The following is a 14,840-nucleotide window of genomic DNA, read 5'->3' on the forward strand; positions in this document are numbered from 1 at the left end:
CAGGAGAAGGGGGTACTAGCCCCTTGCTCCTGGCATTTTAGTTGCCTCTTACGACACGCATGGCTTACAAAGGAAGAATTCTGTTCCACTTCCCCATGGAGATAAGAGGAAATAAACAAGAACAAGAATTAGAAAGAAAATAAAAGAAAACCCAGAGGGGTGTTTGTATATATATGCTTGTACACGTATGTACTCACCTAGTTGTACTCACCTAGTTGAGGTTGCGGGAGTCGAATCCGAGCTCCTGGCCCCGCCTCTTCACTGATCGCTACTAGGTCACTCTCCCTGAGCCGTGAGCTTTATCATACCTCTGCTTAAAGCTATGTATGGATCCTGCCTCCACTACATTGCTTCCCAAACTATTCCACTTACTGACTACTCTGTGGCTGAAGAAATACTTCCTAACATCCCTGTGATTCATCTGTGTGTGTCTTCAGCTTCCAACTGTGTCCCCTTGTTACTGTGTCCAATCTCTGGAACATCCTGTCTTTGTCCACCTTGTCAATTCCTCTCAGTATTTTGTATGTCGTTATCATGTCCCCCCTATCTCTCCTGTCCTCCAGTGTCGTCAGGTTGATTTCCCTTAACCTCTCCTCGTAGGACATACCTCTTAGCTCTGGGACTAGTCTTGTTGCAAACCTTTGCACTTTCTCTAGTTTCTTCACGTGCTTGGCTAGGTGTGGGTTCCAAACTGGTGCCGCATACTCCAATATGGGCCTAACGTACACGGTGTACAGGGTCCTGAATGATTCCTTATTAAGATGTCGGAATGCTGTTCTGAGGTTTGCTAGGCGCCCATATGCTGCAGCAGTTATTTGGTTGATGTGCGCTTCAGGAGATGTGCCTGGTGTTATACTCACCCCAAGATCTTTTTCCTTGAGTGAGGTTTGTAGTCTCTGACCCCCTAGACTGTACTCCGTCTGCGGCCTTCTTTGCCCTTCCCCAATCTTCATGACTTTGCACTTGGTGGGATTGAACTCCAGGAGCCAATTGCTGGACCAGGTCTGCAGCCTGTCCAGATCCCTTTGTAGTTCTGCCTGGTCTTCGATCGAGTGAATTCTTCTCATCAACTTCACGTCATCTGCAAACAGGGACACCTCAAGAGTCTATTCCTTCCATCATGTTGTTCACAAATACCAGAAACAGCACTGGTCCTAGGACTGACCCCTGCGGGACCCCACTGGTCACAGGTGCCCACTCTGACACCTCGCCACGTACCATGACTCGCTGCTGTCTTCCTGACAAGTATTCCCTGATCCATTGTAGTGCCTTCCCTGTTATCCCTGCTTGGTCCTCCAGTGTGTAGTGTGACGTAAGTGTAAGTAGAAGTAGCAAGACGTACCTGTAATCTTGCATATTTATGAGACAGACAAAAGACACCAGCACTCCTACCATCATGTAAAACAAATACAGGTTTCTGTCTTATGCTCATTTGGCAGGACAGTGGTACTTCCCTGAGTGGTTGCTGTCTACCAATCTACTACCTAAAATTATATTCAGTTATCTTTCTTCTTTCAACAAACTGGCCATATCCCACCAAGGCAGGGTGGCCCAAAAAGAAAAACGAAGTTTCTCTTTTTAAATTTTAGTAATATATACAGGAGAAGGGGTTACTAGCTCCTTGCTCCTGGCATTATAGTCACATCTTGCGACATGCATGACCTATGGCTGAGAATTCTGTTCTGCTTCCCTGTGGAGATAAGCGAAAATAAACAAGAACAGGAACTAGGAAGAAAATAGAAAACCCAGAGGAGTTTGTACATATATGCTCATGTATGCATGTGTAGCGTGACCTAAGTGTGAGTAGAATTAGCATGACGTACCTGAAACCTTGCATGTTTATGAGACAGAAAAAAGACACCAGCAATCCTACCATCATGTAAAACAATTACAGGTTTCTATTTCACACTCACTTGGCAGGACAGTAGTACCTCCCTGGGTGGTTGCTGTCTACCATCCTACAACTTAGCTCAATTATCTTTATATTCAAATAAAATTTTTTTTATCTTTGTTCCCAAACATTATATAAAGGTCTTATCAGTCGTTGAGTGAGTCTGTTAGTTGTGATCTAAGCAGATATCTTTACAAATTTGATACTTACTGTATTATAAAGTGCAGCTAGATGTGCATTTGAGATGAGAAAAGTTATATCAACTACAAACAGAATTGGTTTAAGTTCCTGTGAAGCATTAGGAAGATTGTTGATGTAGATGAGGAATAGCAAATAGCCCAAGACACTGTCCTGCAGAACCCCTATGTTGAATAACAAAAAAAAGGCACAATGCCGTGACTGGAATGACACACAAATAACCCTCACATAGAAGGGAGGAGCTTACGACAACATTTTGGTCTGACTTGGACCATTTACAAAGTCACTAGTGTTACTAGTGTGCTGAATATTCTCTTCAAAGTATTTATACAGGTCTTTGTATAAATTAAGCATCAATAAATTATATACATTTTGGAAAACATTAAGAAAAAAAAAAGCTGTCTAGTGGACATTACTTACTCTCGCTTAGCAAAAGTGGTGGAAATGTTGGGGACATTAAATACTTCAAAGAGTATTACCCAAATTTTGCACATTACTTTTTTTTTATTACATTTACAGCACATGCCATCAAGGCTATTTCATGCTATGTAAGTTTGGATGTGGAATAATTTTTTAATTTTGCTTCGATAAAATTGCTTTATGTAGTGTTCGTTTTTAAGAGTTTACTGTATACAGGAGGGCCCCACTTATACGGCGGGTTAGGTTCCAGGCTACCGCCGTAAAGTGGAACACCCTTTTTTTCCACTTACAAATGCATACAAACACTAGATAACAAGTTTACACTAACATATATTATGTTAGCAATAGAACCAGGCATCAAAAAACAATAAAAAAGTACAATACACACATAGTGCACTCATTACTTACCTTAAAATATTTATAGTCTTAATCTAGGGTGAGACAAGTAGTGTTTATTGTAAGAAATCAAGTGTGGTATGTATGGTAGTCAGCCAGGCTACCATACCAGGCCAACCCACCCACACATACTATTCTATGATATTTAAGCATCCCAGAGCGATAAAATGTATATACAGTTCACTCATTACTTACCTTAAAATATAGGGTGAGATGAGTAGTATTTATTGTAAAAAATCAAGTGTGGTATGTATGGTAGTCAGCCGGGCTACCATACCAGGCCAACCCACCCACACATACTATTCTATGATATTTAAGCATCCCAGAGCGATAAAATGTATATACAGTTCACTCATTACTTACCTTAAAATATAGGGTGAGATGAGTAGTATTTATTGTAAAAAATCAAGTGTGGTATGTATGGTAGTCAGCCAGGCTACCATACCAGAGAGAAAGAATGAGTGCATGAGAGAGGACAGGCGCAGAGTTATGTAAACAAACCAGGCGAAGGTAAGTTTTGTAAACAGTGTACACGTCTGGTTTGTGTACAAGTTACATTGTGTACAGGTTGTCTCTACATTGATACGGTAGAATAAATAAAGAAGAACACTCCCATTCTCATGTAACATCATTTTGAGAAGAAATGATGCTCTGAGTGAAGGCAGTGGAAGTAAGTCACTCTGACTTTTTTGGGTTATCCTAGGTTCTCTACACATATGTTATGTATTTATGTTATGTATCGTGTTTATTATATAATTTTGAAAAAAATATCACGGATGGATTAATGAAAATGTGTATATTAACGTAATATACAACATTTAATGATACACCGAGCTCAGACAGCGTAAACAAACAAACTGAACAGGTTGTGGACGATCACTCGGTCAGGCGAAATAGACGGTATTAATACGTGTCCAGTTTTAGTTCATTCATGTACATTTGTAAGAGTTTGTGAAACTTTTACCTTATAATATTTTTATTATTATTATAATAATTAAATCACGAAACAAATACTCTTACACTGTGTACAAGTTAGTACAGAATTATAGCTATAAAGTGAAGGCATACGAAAGGAATATTTTTCTACAGTTATCCCTAGTAACAGGTGACGGGCTAGAGAAAACGTAATTCTTCCGACACTTCTACAAACCGTTTGGTAAACATCTCATATATATTTGTATAAATTTTTATACTGTGGGTGCATGTATCATGTTTGTGTGTTATATAATGTGTTTCTTATATAATTTTGAAAAAAATATTATAGATAGATTAAGGGAAATGTCTATATTAACGTAATATGCGACATTAATGCGCCCAAGAGATTATTATTATTACTATTACTATTATTATTATTATTATTATTATTATTATTATTATTATTATTATTATTATTATTATTGCATCAAGAGTAGAGAGAGACTTAGTGATTTTAATGTGTACCTACATGCCAGCACAGTGTGTAAGTTTATTTAGGTACAGGTGTACACAAGTTTAATTATCAAGTACAATACATATAAAATATACAATAACTTTAAAACACTTGAAATTTTGGAAAGTTTCCAGACATAATAAGGAGATGTGCTCAGGGAGAATGTAAACAAACTCGGTGGGCCGCTGTGACCGTATTAGAAAGACAGGTGGGGGGAGCTGTATAGCGAGTTTTGGTCATAATTTGAAATGTCCGTATTAGCGGAACGCCGTAAAGCGAAACGCCGTAAAGCGGGGCCCTGCTGTATACCATGTATATATAGTAAGTAAGTAAGTAAGTAAAGTAAGTAAATTTATTCAGGTATACACAATACAGTTACATAGAATTATCATACATAGCAGCATATGTGTAGAGAACCTAGGATAACCCAAAAAAGTCAGACAGAGTGACTTATTTCCATTGGGGTCCTTTAAGTAACATGTTCAGTAAATAAAGCTATTATAAGGATGTGCAGTACCTTTGGGACCACTTTCAGCAGTCTGTTAATATTAGTTATCATTAATAATTTATCTTCTAATGAAACTAAATTTTCTTTTCCAGATAATTCCAAACCCATATGTGATCCAAACCCTCTTCTTTCGTGCCAAGATGTCCTATCTGTACCAAGTTCAGGAGGTGAGTGCTGTGAAATGACGTTCCAGACAGAAAGTTTACTATGGGAAAAAACATTAATTTATAAAGCATAACTTTATTTTATACAGTAGTACAGTGGACCCCCGGTTAACGATATTTTTTCACTCCAGAAGTATGTTCAGGTGCCAGTACTGACCGAATTTGTTCCCATAAGAAATATTGTGAAGAAGATTAGTCCATTTCAGACCCCCAAACATACACGTACAAACGCACTTACATAAATACACTTACATAATTGGTCGCATTCGGAGGTAATCGTTATGCGGGGGTCCACTGTATATTGAAAGTGTAGTTTGTTTTCTTTTTAGTTACATTCAAGACAGTCACTTTTTAACTTGTTTTGCTCTGTATTGAGGAAACCTGCATGAAGGCAGAAACAACCTGTAAAGTAAGACTGTATATTGTATTTCAATCTCCATCTGAGATCTTTAGACAGGGATTGAAATATTCAGTCTTTTTTTTACCTAATGCTGTCTCCATGTGGGCTTCCTCAGTTCTTGGACAAGTATCCACAACTCTAATGTTTCATCGTACATACTCAGGTATCATGAAAAGGGACATGCACAGGTATCATTCAGCCAGAGACAAGACATACCCATGTATATCTCATATATCCTGAGGCATATAAGGGTATCATGTTGCCTGAGACATAATGGGTATCATGTGACCTGAGACATATCATATGACATGGGATACATACTTGGTTATCATAGGACCTGAGACGCATGGCTGTCACGTGATCTGAGACATACACGTGTATACTACATATACAAGTATCGTGTGGTCTGGTGTACGTGGGTATCATGTGAACTGAGGCAGACATAGATATGTGACATTTGTACAAGAATTGTATGCCCTGAGTCTTACATAAGTATCACATAACCTGGGACATACATAGCTATGTCACCAATTGCTGTTGTAATATAGAAAATACTAACGCAAAATAGCTGGTAAAAATTGTAGGTAGTTTTGCAAGTTATTGGATTTTCTCTTAAAGCATGTTATATTAAGGCAGATAATCCACAAAGAAAGTGCCGAGTGGTTTTAGTATAATAAATCTTATAATTAATATTTTTTTGGAGAATACTTAAGCACTGGATAGCCAGAAAAAATCCTTTTATTTAAAATAATTTTTATTAATTTCAGTAGGAAATTTTCTACTAAAAAATTCTTTTCTAATGCATCTATAACATAATAACACATTTCTTGGCATTTTTTTTTTATTTTGAAAAGAATTTATTAGGTCTTATCCTTCCTGCAACTGTGGCCTTTAAGTGAGCTCTTACATGGGTAGTTTTTGTATCTTACTTTTTTAGTAGTGTGATTAAATTTTGTATCATAGAATTGACGAGGGGAAAAAAGTGAGTGGTGCACTGAGGAGTCTGTGGAGACGAGAACTTTATCCATGAAAGCAAAGAGGGAAATGTATGAGAGTATAGTTATACCAACACTCTTGTATGGGTGTGAGGCATGGTTTGTGAATGTTGCAACAAGGAGAAGGCTGGAGGCAGTAGAGATGTCGTGTCTGAGGGCAATGTGTGGTGTGAATATAATGAAGAGAATCTGTAGTTTGGAGATTAGGAGGTGGTGCAGGATTACCAAAACTATTATCCAGAGGGCTGAGGAGGGGTTATTGAGATGGTTTGGACATGTAGGGAGGATGGAATGAAATAGAATGACTTTGAGAGTGTATAAATCTGTAGTGGAGGGAAAGCAGGGTAGGGGTTGGCCTAGGAAAGGTTGGAGGGAGGGGTTAAAGGTTTTGTGTGCAAGGGGCTGGGACATCCAGCAAGCATGCATGAGGGTGTTAGATAGCAAATGGAGACAAATGGTTTTTAGGACTTGAGGTGCTGTTGGAGTGTAAGGTAACATTTATGAAAGGATTCAGGGAAACCGGCAGGCCAGACTTGATTCCTGGACATAGGAAGTACAGTGCCTGCAGTTTGAAGGAAGGGTGTTAATGTTGCAGTTTTATAACTGTAGTGTAAGTATACCTCTGGCAAGACAGTGATGGAGTGAATAATGATGAGAGTTTTTCTTTTTTGGGCCACCCTGCCTTGGTGGAAAATGGCCGATGTGTTAACAAAGAAAAATTACATCTTGTGTGTGTGTGTGTGTGTGTGCATGCATTTTTTTTATTTAAAATATGATTTAAAACATTTTCTTTGCTGACCATCATATTGTTTTTGGTGGCCCATTGGAAGTGGAATATGAATCTTTCCTCTTTAACCCTTTCAGGGTTGGTGCCGTACTAGTACAGCTTGCACGCCAGGATTGGTGCTGTACTAGTATGCATAAATTCTAGCACCTTCAAATCTAGCAAGAGAAAGCTGGTAGGCCTACATATGAAAGAATGGGTCTATGTGGTCAGTGTGCGCAGTATAAAAAAAATTCCTTCAGCACACAGTGCATAATGAGGAGAAAAAAACTCCAACCGTGTTTATGGTTTAAAACAGCAGTTTTGCAGTGTATTTTCATATGCTATTTATGGTTGTATTCTAGTTTTCCTGGTCTCATTTTATAGATTGGATGACATATTACAGAAATTGAGATGATTTTGATTGGTTTCTCAATGAAAAGTATCTTGAAATTGAGCTCAAAAATAGCAGAAATGTTTGATTTTTGCCAAAGTTCAAAAGTAAACAAATCATGCCACGCATCCAATACACATCAACTGGCGAGTCTAATATTCTTTCACAAGTGCGCTGATATTATTTATACTATTTCTACACTAATGCAGTAGTCTGCATAACAGTAAATCTATTTTTTGTGTGAATAAAAATTCAAAGTGGAAAGCAAAAGAGGGTCGCCTGAGGGCATGACTAATGAACAGAGGAAATGTTATTTTAATGCCAGGAATCTCTGTCTTGTTTATTCTGGACCCTATGTGGAAATTGGCATCTTTTGAAATTTGTGTGAAATTGGCAAAATTGCTAATTTCTGACCACTTTATTGGATAGTTGAAATTGTAAATGGGTGGTTTCTTGTACTCATTCGATAGAGAAAATGGAGTTCTAGCGAAATAGTTATGATTTTTGTCGACTGGTACAGTGAAATTGACCGATAATAGGGCTCAAATTGGGCAAAATCGCCAATGTGTAAACATCGTCGAGACTGCTAACTTCACAAGAGCATAATTCCGTCCATTTTCCATCAAATTTCATACTTTTGGTGTCATTGTGATCGGGTAAAGATTCTCTATCATTTCATAAGAAATTTTTTTTTTCCGAAAAATTTCCAACCCTGAGAGCAAGTTTAGGAGAGGGCCTGCCGACCCTGAAAGGGTTAAGCGATGCATGTTGTAAAAGTCAACTAAAGTGCTGGGAACAATGGGCTAGTAACCCCTTTTTCTGTATAGCCTACTAAAAAGAAAATGAAGAAAACTGTCAAAGTGGGATGTTTGAATGTGTGTGGATGTTGTGTGAATGATAAGAAAGAGATGATTGTGGATATTATGAATGAGAAGAAGCTGGATGTCTTGGCTTTAAGTGAAGCTAAGTTGAAGGGGGTGGGAGAGTTTCAGTGGGGAGAAATAAATGGGATTAGTTCAGGGGTTTCAAATAGAGTTAGAGCTGAAGAAGGAGTAGCAATAATGTTGAAGGATAAGTTATGGCAGGAAAAGAGGGACTATAAATGTATAAATTCAAGGATTATGTGGAGTAAAATAAGGGTTGGATGTGAAAAGTGGGTTATAGTAAGCATTTATGCACCTGGAGAAGAGAGAAGTATAGAGGAGAGAGAGAGAGAGAGAGATTTTGGGAAATGTCGAGTGAGTGCGTGGGGAGTTCTGAATCACCTGTGAGAGTACCTGTGGTTGGGGATTTCAGTGCTGAAGTGGGTAAAAATGTTGTGGAGGGAGTAGTAGGTAAATTTAGGGTGCCAGGGGTAAATAAAAATGGGGAGCTTTTAATTGAGCTACATGTAGAAAGAGGTTTGGTAATAAGTTATACATATTTTATGAAAAAGAGGATAAATAAGTACAGTGGACTCAGTTAACGATGCCTTCGGATAGCGATAAAATTGGATACTTGTACATCAAAATATTGACTCGGCTGGCAATAAAAAACTCAGTTAAGGACATTTGTCCAGAACGTGTCTGCGTACCCAGAGCCACCCGGCCACTCCAGTGTGGCTAGTGTGCCATTTACAAGCCACTGGGGACAATTCCACGCATAAATGCGATACATTATGTATTATTCCATTGTTTTTAGTGCTTGTAACTGCTAAATAAGCCACCAAGGGCCCAAAGAAAGCTTCTAGTGCCAGCCAGCCCTTGGATAAAGGGCTGAGAGAGAGGGGAGAATGTGCCTTTTTCAGTGATTCTGCAGGAATCTATAAAGGCTATAGCAGCAGCCAGCAATAAAGTGTAGCATTAACTGTAGCAAGTAAGTTAAATGATTAATCGATAGAAAAAGGACAGCATGAACCTAACTCGTCCAATGTTGTTAAGATAAGATAAGATAAGATTTCGTTTGGACTTTTAACCCCGGAGGGTTAGCCACCCAGGATAACCCAAGAAAGTCAGTGCGTCATCGAGGACTGTCTAACTTATTTCCATTGGGGTCCTTAATCTTGTCCCCCAGGATGCGGCCCACACCAGTTGACTAACACCCAGGTACCTATTTGCTGCTAGGTGAACAGGACAACAGGTGTAAGGAAACGTGTCGGAATGTTTCCACCCGCCGGGAATCGAACCCGGGACCTCCGTGTGTGAAGCGGGAGCTTTAGCCACCAGGCCACCAGGCCTGGAGTTATGTAGGGCGACTGACAACACCACCATCTCTACCACCTCTTCTGCTGCCTCCACTGCCATGTATGGCTTATGCTCTCAGTGGCCCTTATACACCCAACAACAACAGTAACACTCGTGACATACTTAATGATGTATTTTATTAATTCTAGAGTGTATGGCATGTTTCTATGTTATTAATATTGTTTATTATATCATATTAGATGAATTGTGCTAGATAAATAAGACTTAGAGCTCATATAAGTGTCATATTGAAGAACTATCTTGTGTCTCCCAACACAATTCCTAACATACGCCAGAAACAGACCTCTCTGGAAAACTTTTTTGAGCGACAGGGGTCCAGTGGCTCTCAAGCTGGTATTAGTAGCAGTAACCCTTTCAGGGTTGAGAGGCCCTCTCCTAAACTTGTTCGCAGGGTCGAAAATTTTTCAGAAAAAAAAAAATTATTTTTTCTTATGAAAAGATAGAGAATCTTTTACTGATCATAACGACACCAAAAGTATGAAATTTGATGGAAAACTTAGGGAATTATGCTCTTGTGAAGTCAGCTGTCTCGACGATGTTTACGCATTGGCGATTTTGCTGACTTTGAGCCATATTTTCGGCCAGTTTGCTAAAACTCCATTTTATCTATCGAATGAGTACAAGAAACCACCCATTTACAGATTTCAACTATCCAATAAAGTGGTCAGAAATTAGCAATTTTGCCAATTTCACACAAATTTCAAAAGATGCCAATTTCCAAATAAGGTCCAGAATAAACAAGACAGACATTCCTGGCACTAAAATAACAGTTCCTCTGTTCATTAGTCATGTCCCCGGGCCCCTCTTACATTTCTTTTGCTTTCCACTTCGAATTTTTATTCTCGCAAAAAATAGATTTACTATTATGCAGACTACTGCATTAGTGTAGAAATAGTATAAATAATATCATCGCACTTGTGAAAGAATATTAGATTCACCAGTTGATGTGTATTGGATGCGTGGCATGAATTGTTTACTTTTGAACTTTGGCAAAAATCAAAGATTTCTGCTACTTTGAGCTCAATTTCAAGGTACTTTTCATTGTGAAACCAATCAAAATCATCTCAATTTCTGTAATATGTCATCAATTCTATAAAATGAGACCAGGAAAACTAGAATACAACCATAAATAGCATATGAAAATACAGTGCAAAGTCTCTGTTTTAACCCTTTCAGGGTCCAGAGGCCAAATTTCAGTGGGTGCACCAGTGTCCAAGAATTTAAAAAAAAAAAATGTTATTTTTTCTTATGAAATGGTAGAGAATCTTTTTCTGGAGGTAATAAAACAAAAAGTATGAAATTTGATGGAAAATTGACGAAATTATGCTCTCGCGAATTTTGATGTGTCAGTGATATTTACAAATCGGCGATTTTGCTGACTTTGACTCCCATTTTAGGCCAACTACATTATTCTAGTCAACCAAATTATTAGCTATTTCACTAGTGTTACTTCTATTCTATCAATTGAGAACAAGAAATCACCCAGTCAACTGTTTCAACTACAAAATAAAGTGATCGGAAATTGGTAATTTGGCCAATTTAACACAAAGTTCAAAATATTTCAGTTTCAAAATAGGGTCCAGAATAAACAATGCAGGCATACCTGGCACTAAACTAACATTTCCTCTGCTCATTAGTTATGTTTTCAGGCTTTACAAATGAATTCTATTTTGATTTTTTATTCACATAATGAATTTTTATTCAAACCAAAAAAATAGAAGATTTACTGTTATGCAATATTGTAATAATTGTATAGATATCATCATCACATTTGTGAATGTATATTAGACCCACCAGCTGGCGTGTATTAGACGTGTGAGGTCGTTTGTTTACTCTTGAACATCAACAAAAATTTAGCATTTCCGCTACTTTGAGCTCAGTTTCAAGCCATTTCCAGTACTAAAACCAATCAAAATCATCTCCATTTCTGTAATATGTCTTCCATTCTATCAAATGAGACCAAGAAATCACAAATACAACTATAAGAAACATACGAAAAAACACTGCAAAGTTGCTGTTTTAATTGAAAATCACGGTCTCAGTTTTTTTTTCTCTCATTATACACTGTGTGCTGCAGGATTTGTTTTATGTGGTGCACACATACCACATAGATGTATTCTCTCATATCTAGGCCCAAATTTACCACTCACAGCTTATCAGAGTGAGCTGAGCTCATGGCGTAGATCTACGGTTTGGACCCTGAATGTAAAGCCGTAAATCTACGGGACGGACCCTGGAAGGGTTAAACCAGAAACACGGTCAAATTTTTTTTTCTCATTACGCACTGTATGCTGCAGGACTTTTTTTATGCTGTGCACACTGACCACATAGACCCATTCTTTCATATGGAGGCCTACCAGCTTTCTCTCGCTAGATTTAAAGGTGCTAGAATTTAGGTGTACTAGTACGTCAATGACCTTGGTGCGTGAGCTGTACTAATATGTCGGAAACCCTGAAAGGGTTCAAAAACAAAGGAGGTAAGTAATGCAGGATAAGGACTTGGTACCTGAAGTCTTTATGGAGTGGGATTCCCCTTCCAAACAGTTGTAAACGACAGTGGACCCCCGCATAGCGACCTTAATCCGTGCAAGAGGGCTGGCTGTTATGCGAAATGTTCGGTATGTGAATGAATTTTCCCCATAAGAAATAATGGAAATAAAATTAATCCGTGCAAGACACCCAAAAGTATGAAAAAAAATTTTTTTTACCACATGAAATGTTAATTTTAGTACACACAAACTGAAAAAGGCATGCACAATTACATGGCACTTACTTTTATTGAAGATCTGGTGATGATTGATGGGATGGGAGGAGGGGAGAGAGAGTGTTAGTGTTTAGAAGGGGAATCCCCTTCCATTAAGACTTGAGGTGTCGAGTCCTTTTCTGGGGTTACTTCCCTTCTTCTTTTAATGCCACTAGGACCAGCTTCAGAGTCACTGGACTTCTTTCGCACAACATATCTGTCCATAGTGGCCTGTACCTCTCGTTCCTTTATGATTTGTCTAAAGTGGTTCACAACATTGTCATTGTAACAGTCACCAGCACGGCTTGCAATAGCTGTGTGAGGGTGATTTTCATCAAAAAAGGTTTGCACTTCAAGCCATTTTGCACACATTTCCTTAATCTTTGAAGTAGGCAATTCCTTCAATTTCTCTCTCCCCTCCTTTGAACCAGTTTCCCCAGGTCTGGCCTCTTGCTCTTGAAGTTGATCTATCAGCTCATCAGTGGTTAGTTCTTCATTGTCCTCCTCCACCAACTCTTCCACATCCTCCCCACTAACCTCCAACCCCAAGGACTTCCCCAATGCCACAATTGATTCCTCAACTGGTATACTCCTCTCAGGGTTAGCCTCAAACCCTTCAAAATCCCTTTTGTCTACACATTCTGGCCACAGTTTCTTCCAAGCAGAGTTCAAGGTCTTCTTAGTCACTCCCTCCCAAGCCTTACCTATAAGGTTTATACAATTGAGGATATTAAAGTGATCTCTCCAAAACTCTCTTAGAGTCAGTTGAGTTTCTGAGGTCACTACAAAGCACCTTTCAAACAGAGCTTTTGTGTACAGTTTTTTGAAGTTTGCAATAACCTGCTGGTCCATGGGCTGCAGGAGAGGAATGGTATTAGGAGGCAAAAACTTCACCTTAATGAAGCTCATGTCCCCATAAAGTTGCTCTGCCACGTCTGTAGGATGACCAGGGGCATTGTCTAACACCAGGAGGCACTTAAGTTCTAATTTCTTTTCAGTTAGGTAATCTTTGACATTGGGGGCAAATGCATGGTGTAACCAGTTATAGAAAAAGTCCCTAGTGACCCATGCCTTACTGTTTGATCTCCACAGCACACACAAATTATCCTTGAGGACATTCTTTTGCCTGAACGCTCTGGGAGTTTCAGAGTGATACACTAATAAAGGCTTAACTTTGCAATCACCACTAGCATTGGAACACATCAACAAAGTAAGCCTGTCTTTCATAGGCTTATGTCCTGGGAGTGCCTTTTTTTCCTGAGTAATGTAGGTCCTGCTTGGCATTTTCTTCCAAAACAGGCCTGTTTCATCACAATTAAACACTTGTTCAGGTTTCAGTCCTTCAGTTTCTATGTACTCCTTGAATTCCTGCACATATTTTTCAGCCGCTTTGTGGTCCGAACTGGCAGCCTCACCATGCCGTATCACACTATGTATGCCACTACGCTTCTTAAATCTCTCAAACCAACCTTTGCTGGCCTTAAATTCACTCACATCATCACTAGTTGCAGGCCTTTTTTTAATTAAATCCTCATGCAACTTCCTAGCCTTTTCGCTTATGATCGCTTGAGAGACGCTATCTCCTGCTAGCTGTTTTTCATTTATCCACACCAATAAGAGTCTCTCAACATCTTCCATCACTTGCGATCTTTGTTTCGAAAACACAGTTAAACCTTTGGCAAGAACAGCTTCCTTGATTGCCTTTCTGTTGCCCACAGTAGTAGAGATGGTTGATTTGGGTTTCTTGTACAACCTGACCAGGTCGGTGATACGCACTCCACTTTCATACTTATCAATGATCTCTTTCTTCATCTCTATTGGAATTCTAACCCTTATTGCTGTAGGGTTGGAACTAGAAGCTTTCTTGGGGCCCATGGTCACTTATTTTCCAGAAACAGCACCGAAAACACTGTAATAATACGAAATATTCCGATTGTATGCTTGAATGTTACCGCGGAGGCTGGCTGGTAAACAATGCCACCGGCGGAACATATGAGGCTGGCTCAGGCCGCACATTGGACGCGTCTCGGACGAAGGGCGCTGAGCGGGTTTTTGGACGGTATGCGAGGCAAAATTTTAGCGATCAAAGCGTCCGGTATGCGGATTGTCCGTTATGCAAGGCGTCCGGTATGCGGGGGTCCACTGTACTCCATCCTCTCCCCTGCTCCCGTGTTCCATACATCACCATGTATTCAATGAAGGTAAGTGTGATGTTATTATTGTTTTATTCTTCATGTATCATTGTTTTCTGTGTAGGGAAATGTATATTTCTTGTAAAAAAATTATTTTTTTTAAT

At 39.0% G+C, this 14,840-nt stretch overlaps 1 protein-coding gene across 9 annotated transcripts in view; it reads left to right on the forward strand.

Annotated features, from left to right (window-relative positions):
* Positions 1–14,840, forward strand: part of LOC128688712 (protein Gawky) — a 288,268-nt gene that overhangs the window by 55,290 nt on the left and 218,138 nt on the right. For all 9 annotated transcript variants that reach the window (XM_070084602.1, XM_070084599.1, XM_070084598.1 and 6 more), the window contains one exon: positions 4,935–5,009. In XM_070084602.1, coding sequence (XP_069940703.1) covers positions 4,935–5,009 — 75 coding nt within the window. The remainder of the gene's footprint in view (positions 1–4,934; positions 5,010–14,840) is intronic.

The sequence above is a fragment of the Cherax quadricarinatus genome, chromosome 13 (assembly GCF_038502225.1).
Source record: "Cherax quadricarinatus isolate ZL_2023a chromosome 13, ASM3850222v1, whole genome shotgun sequence".
NCBI lineage: Eukaryota > Metazoa > Arthropoda > Malacostraca > Decapoda > Parastacidae > Cherax > Cherax quadricarinatus.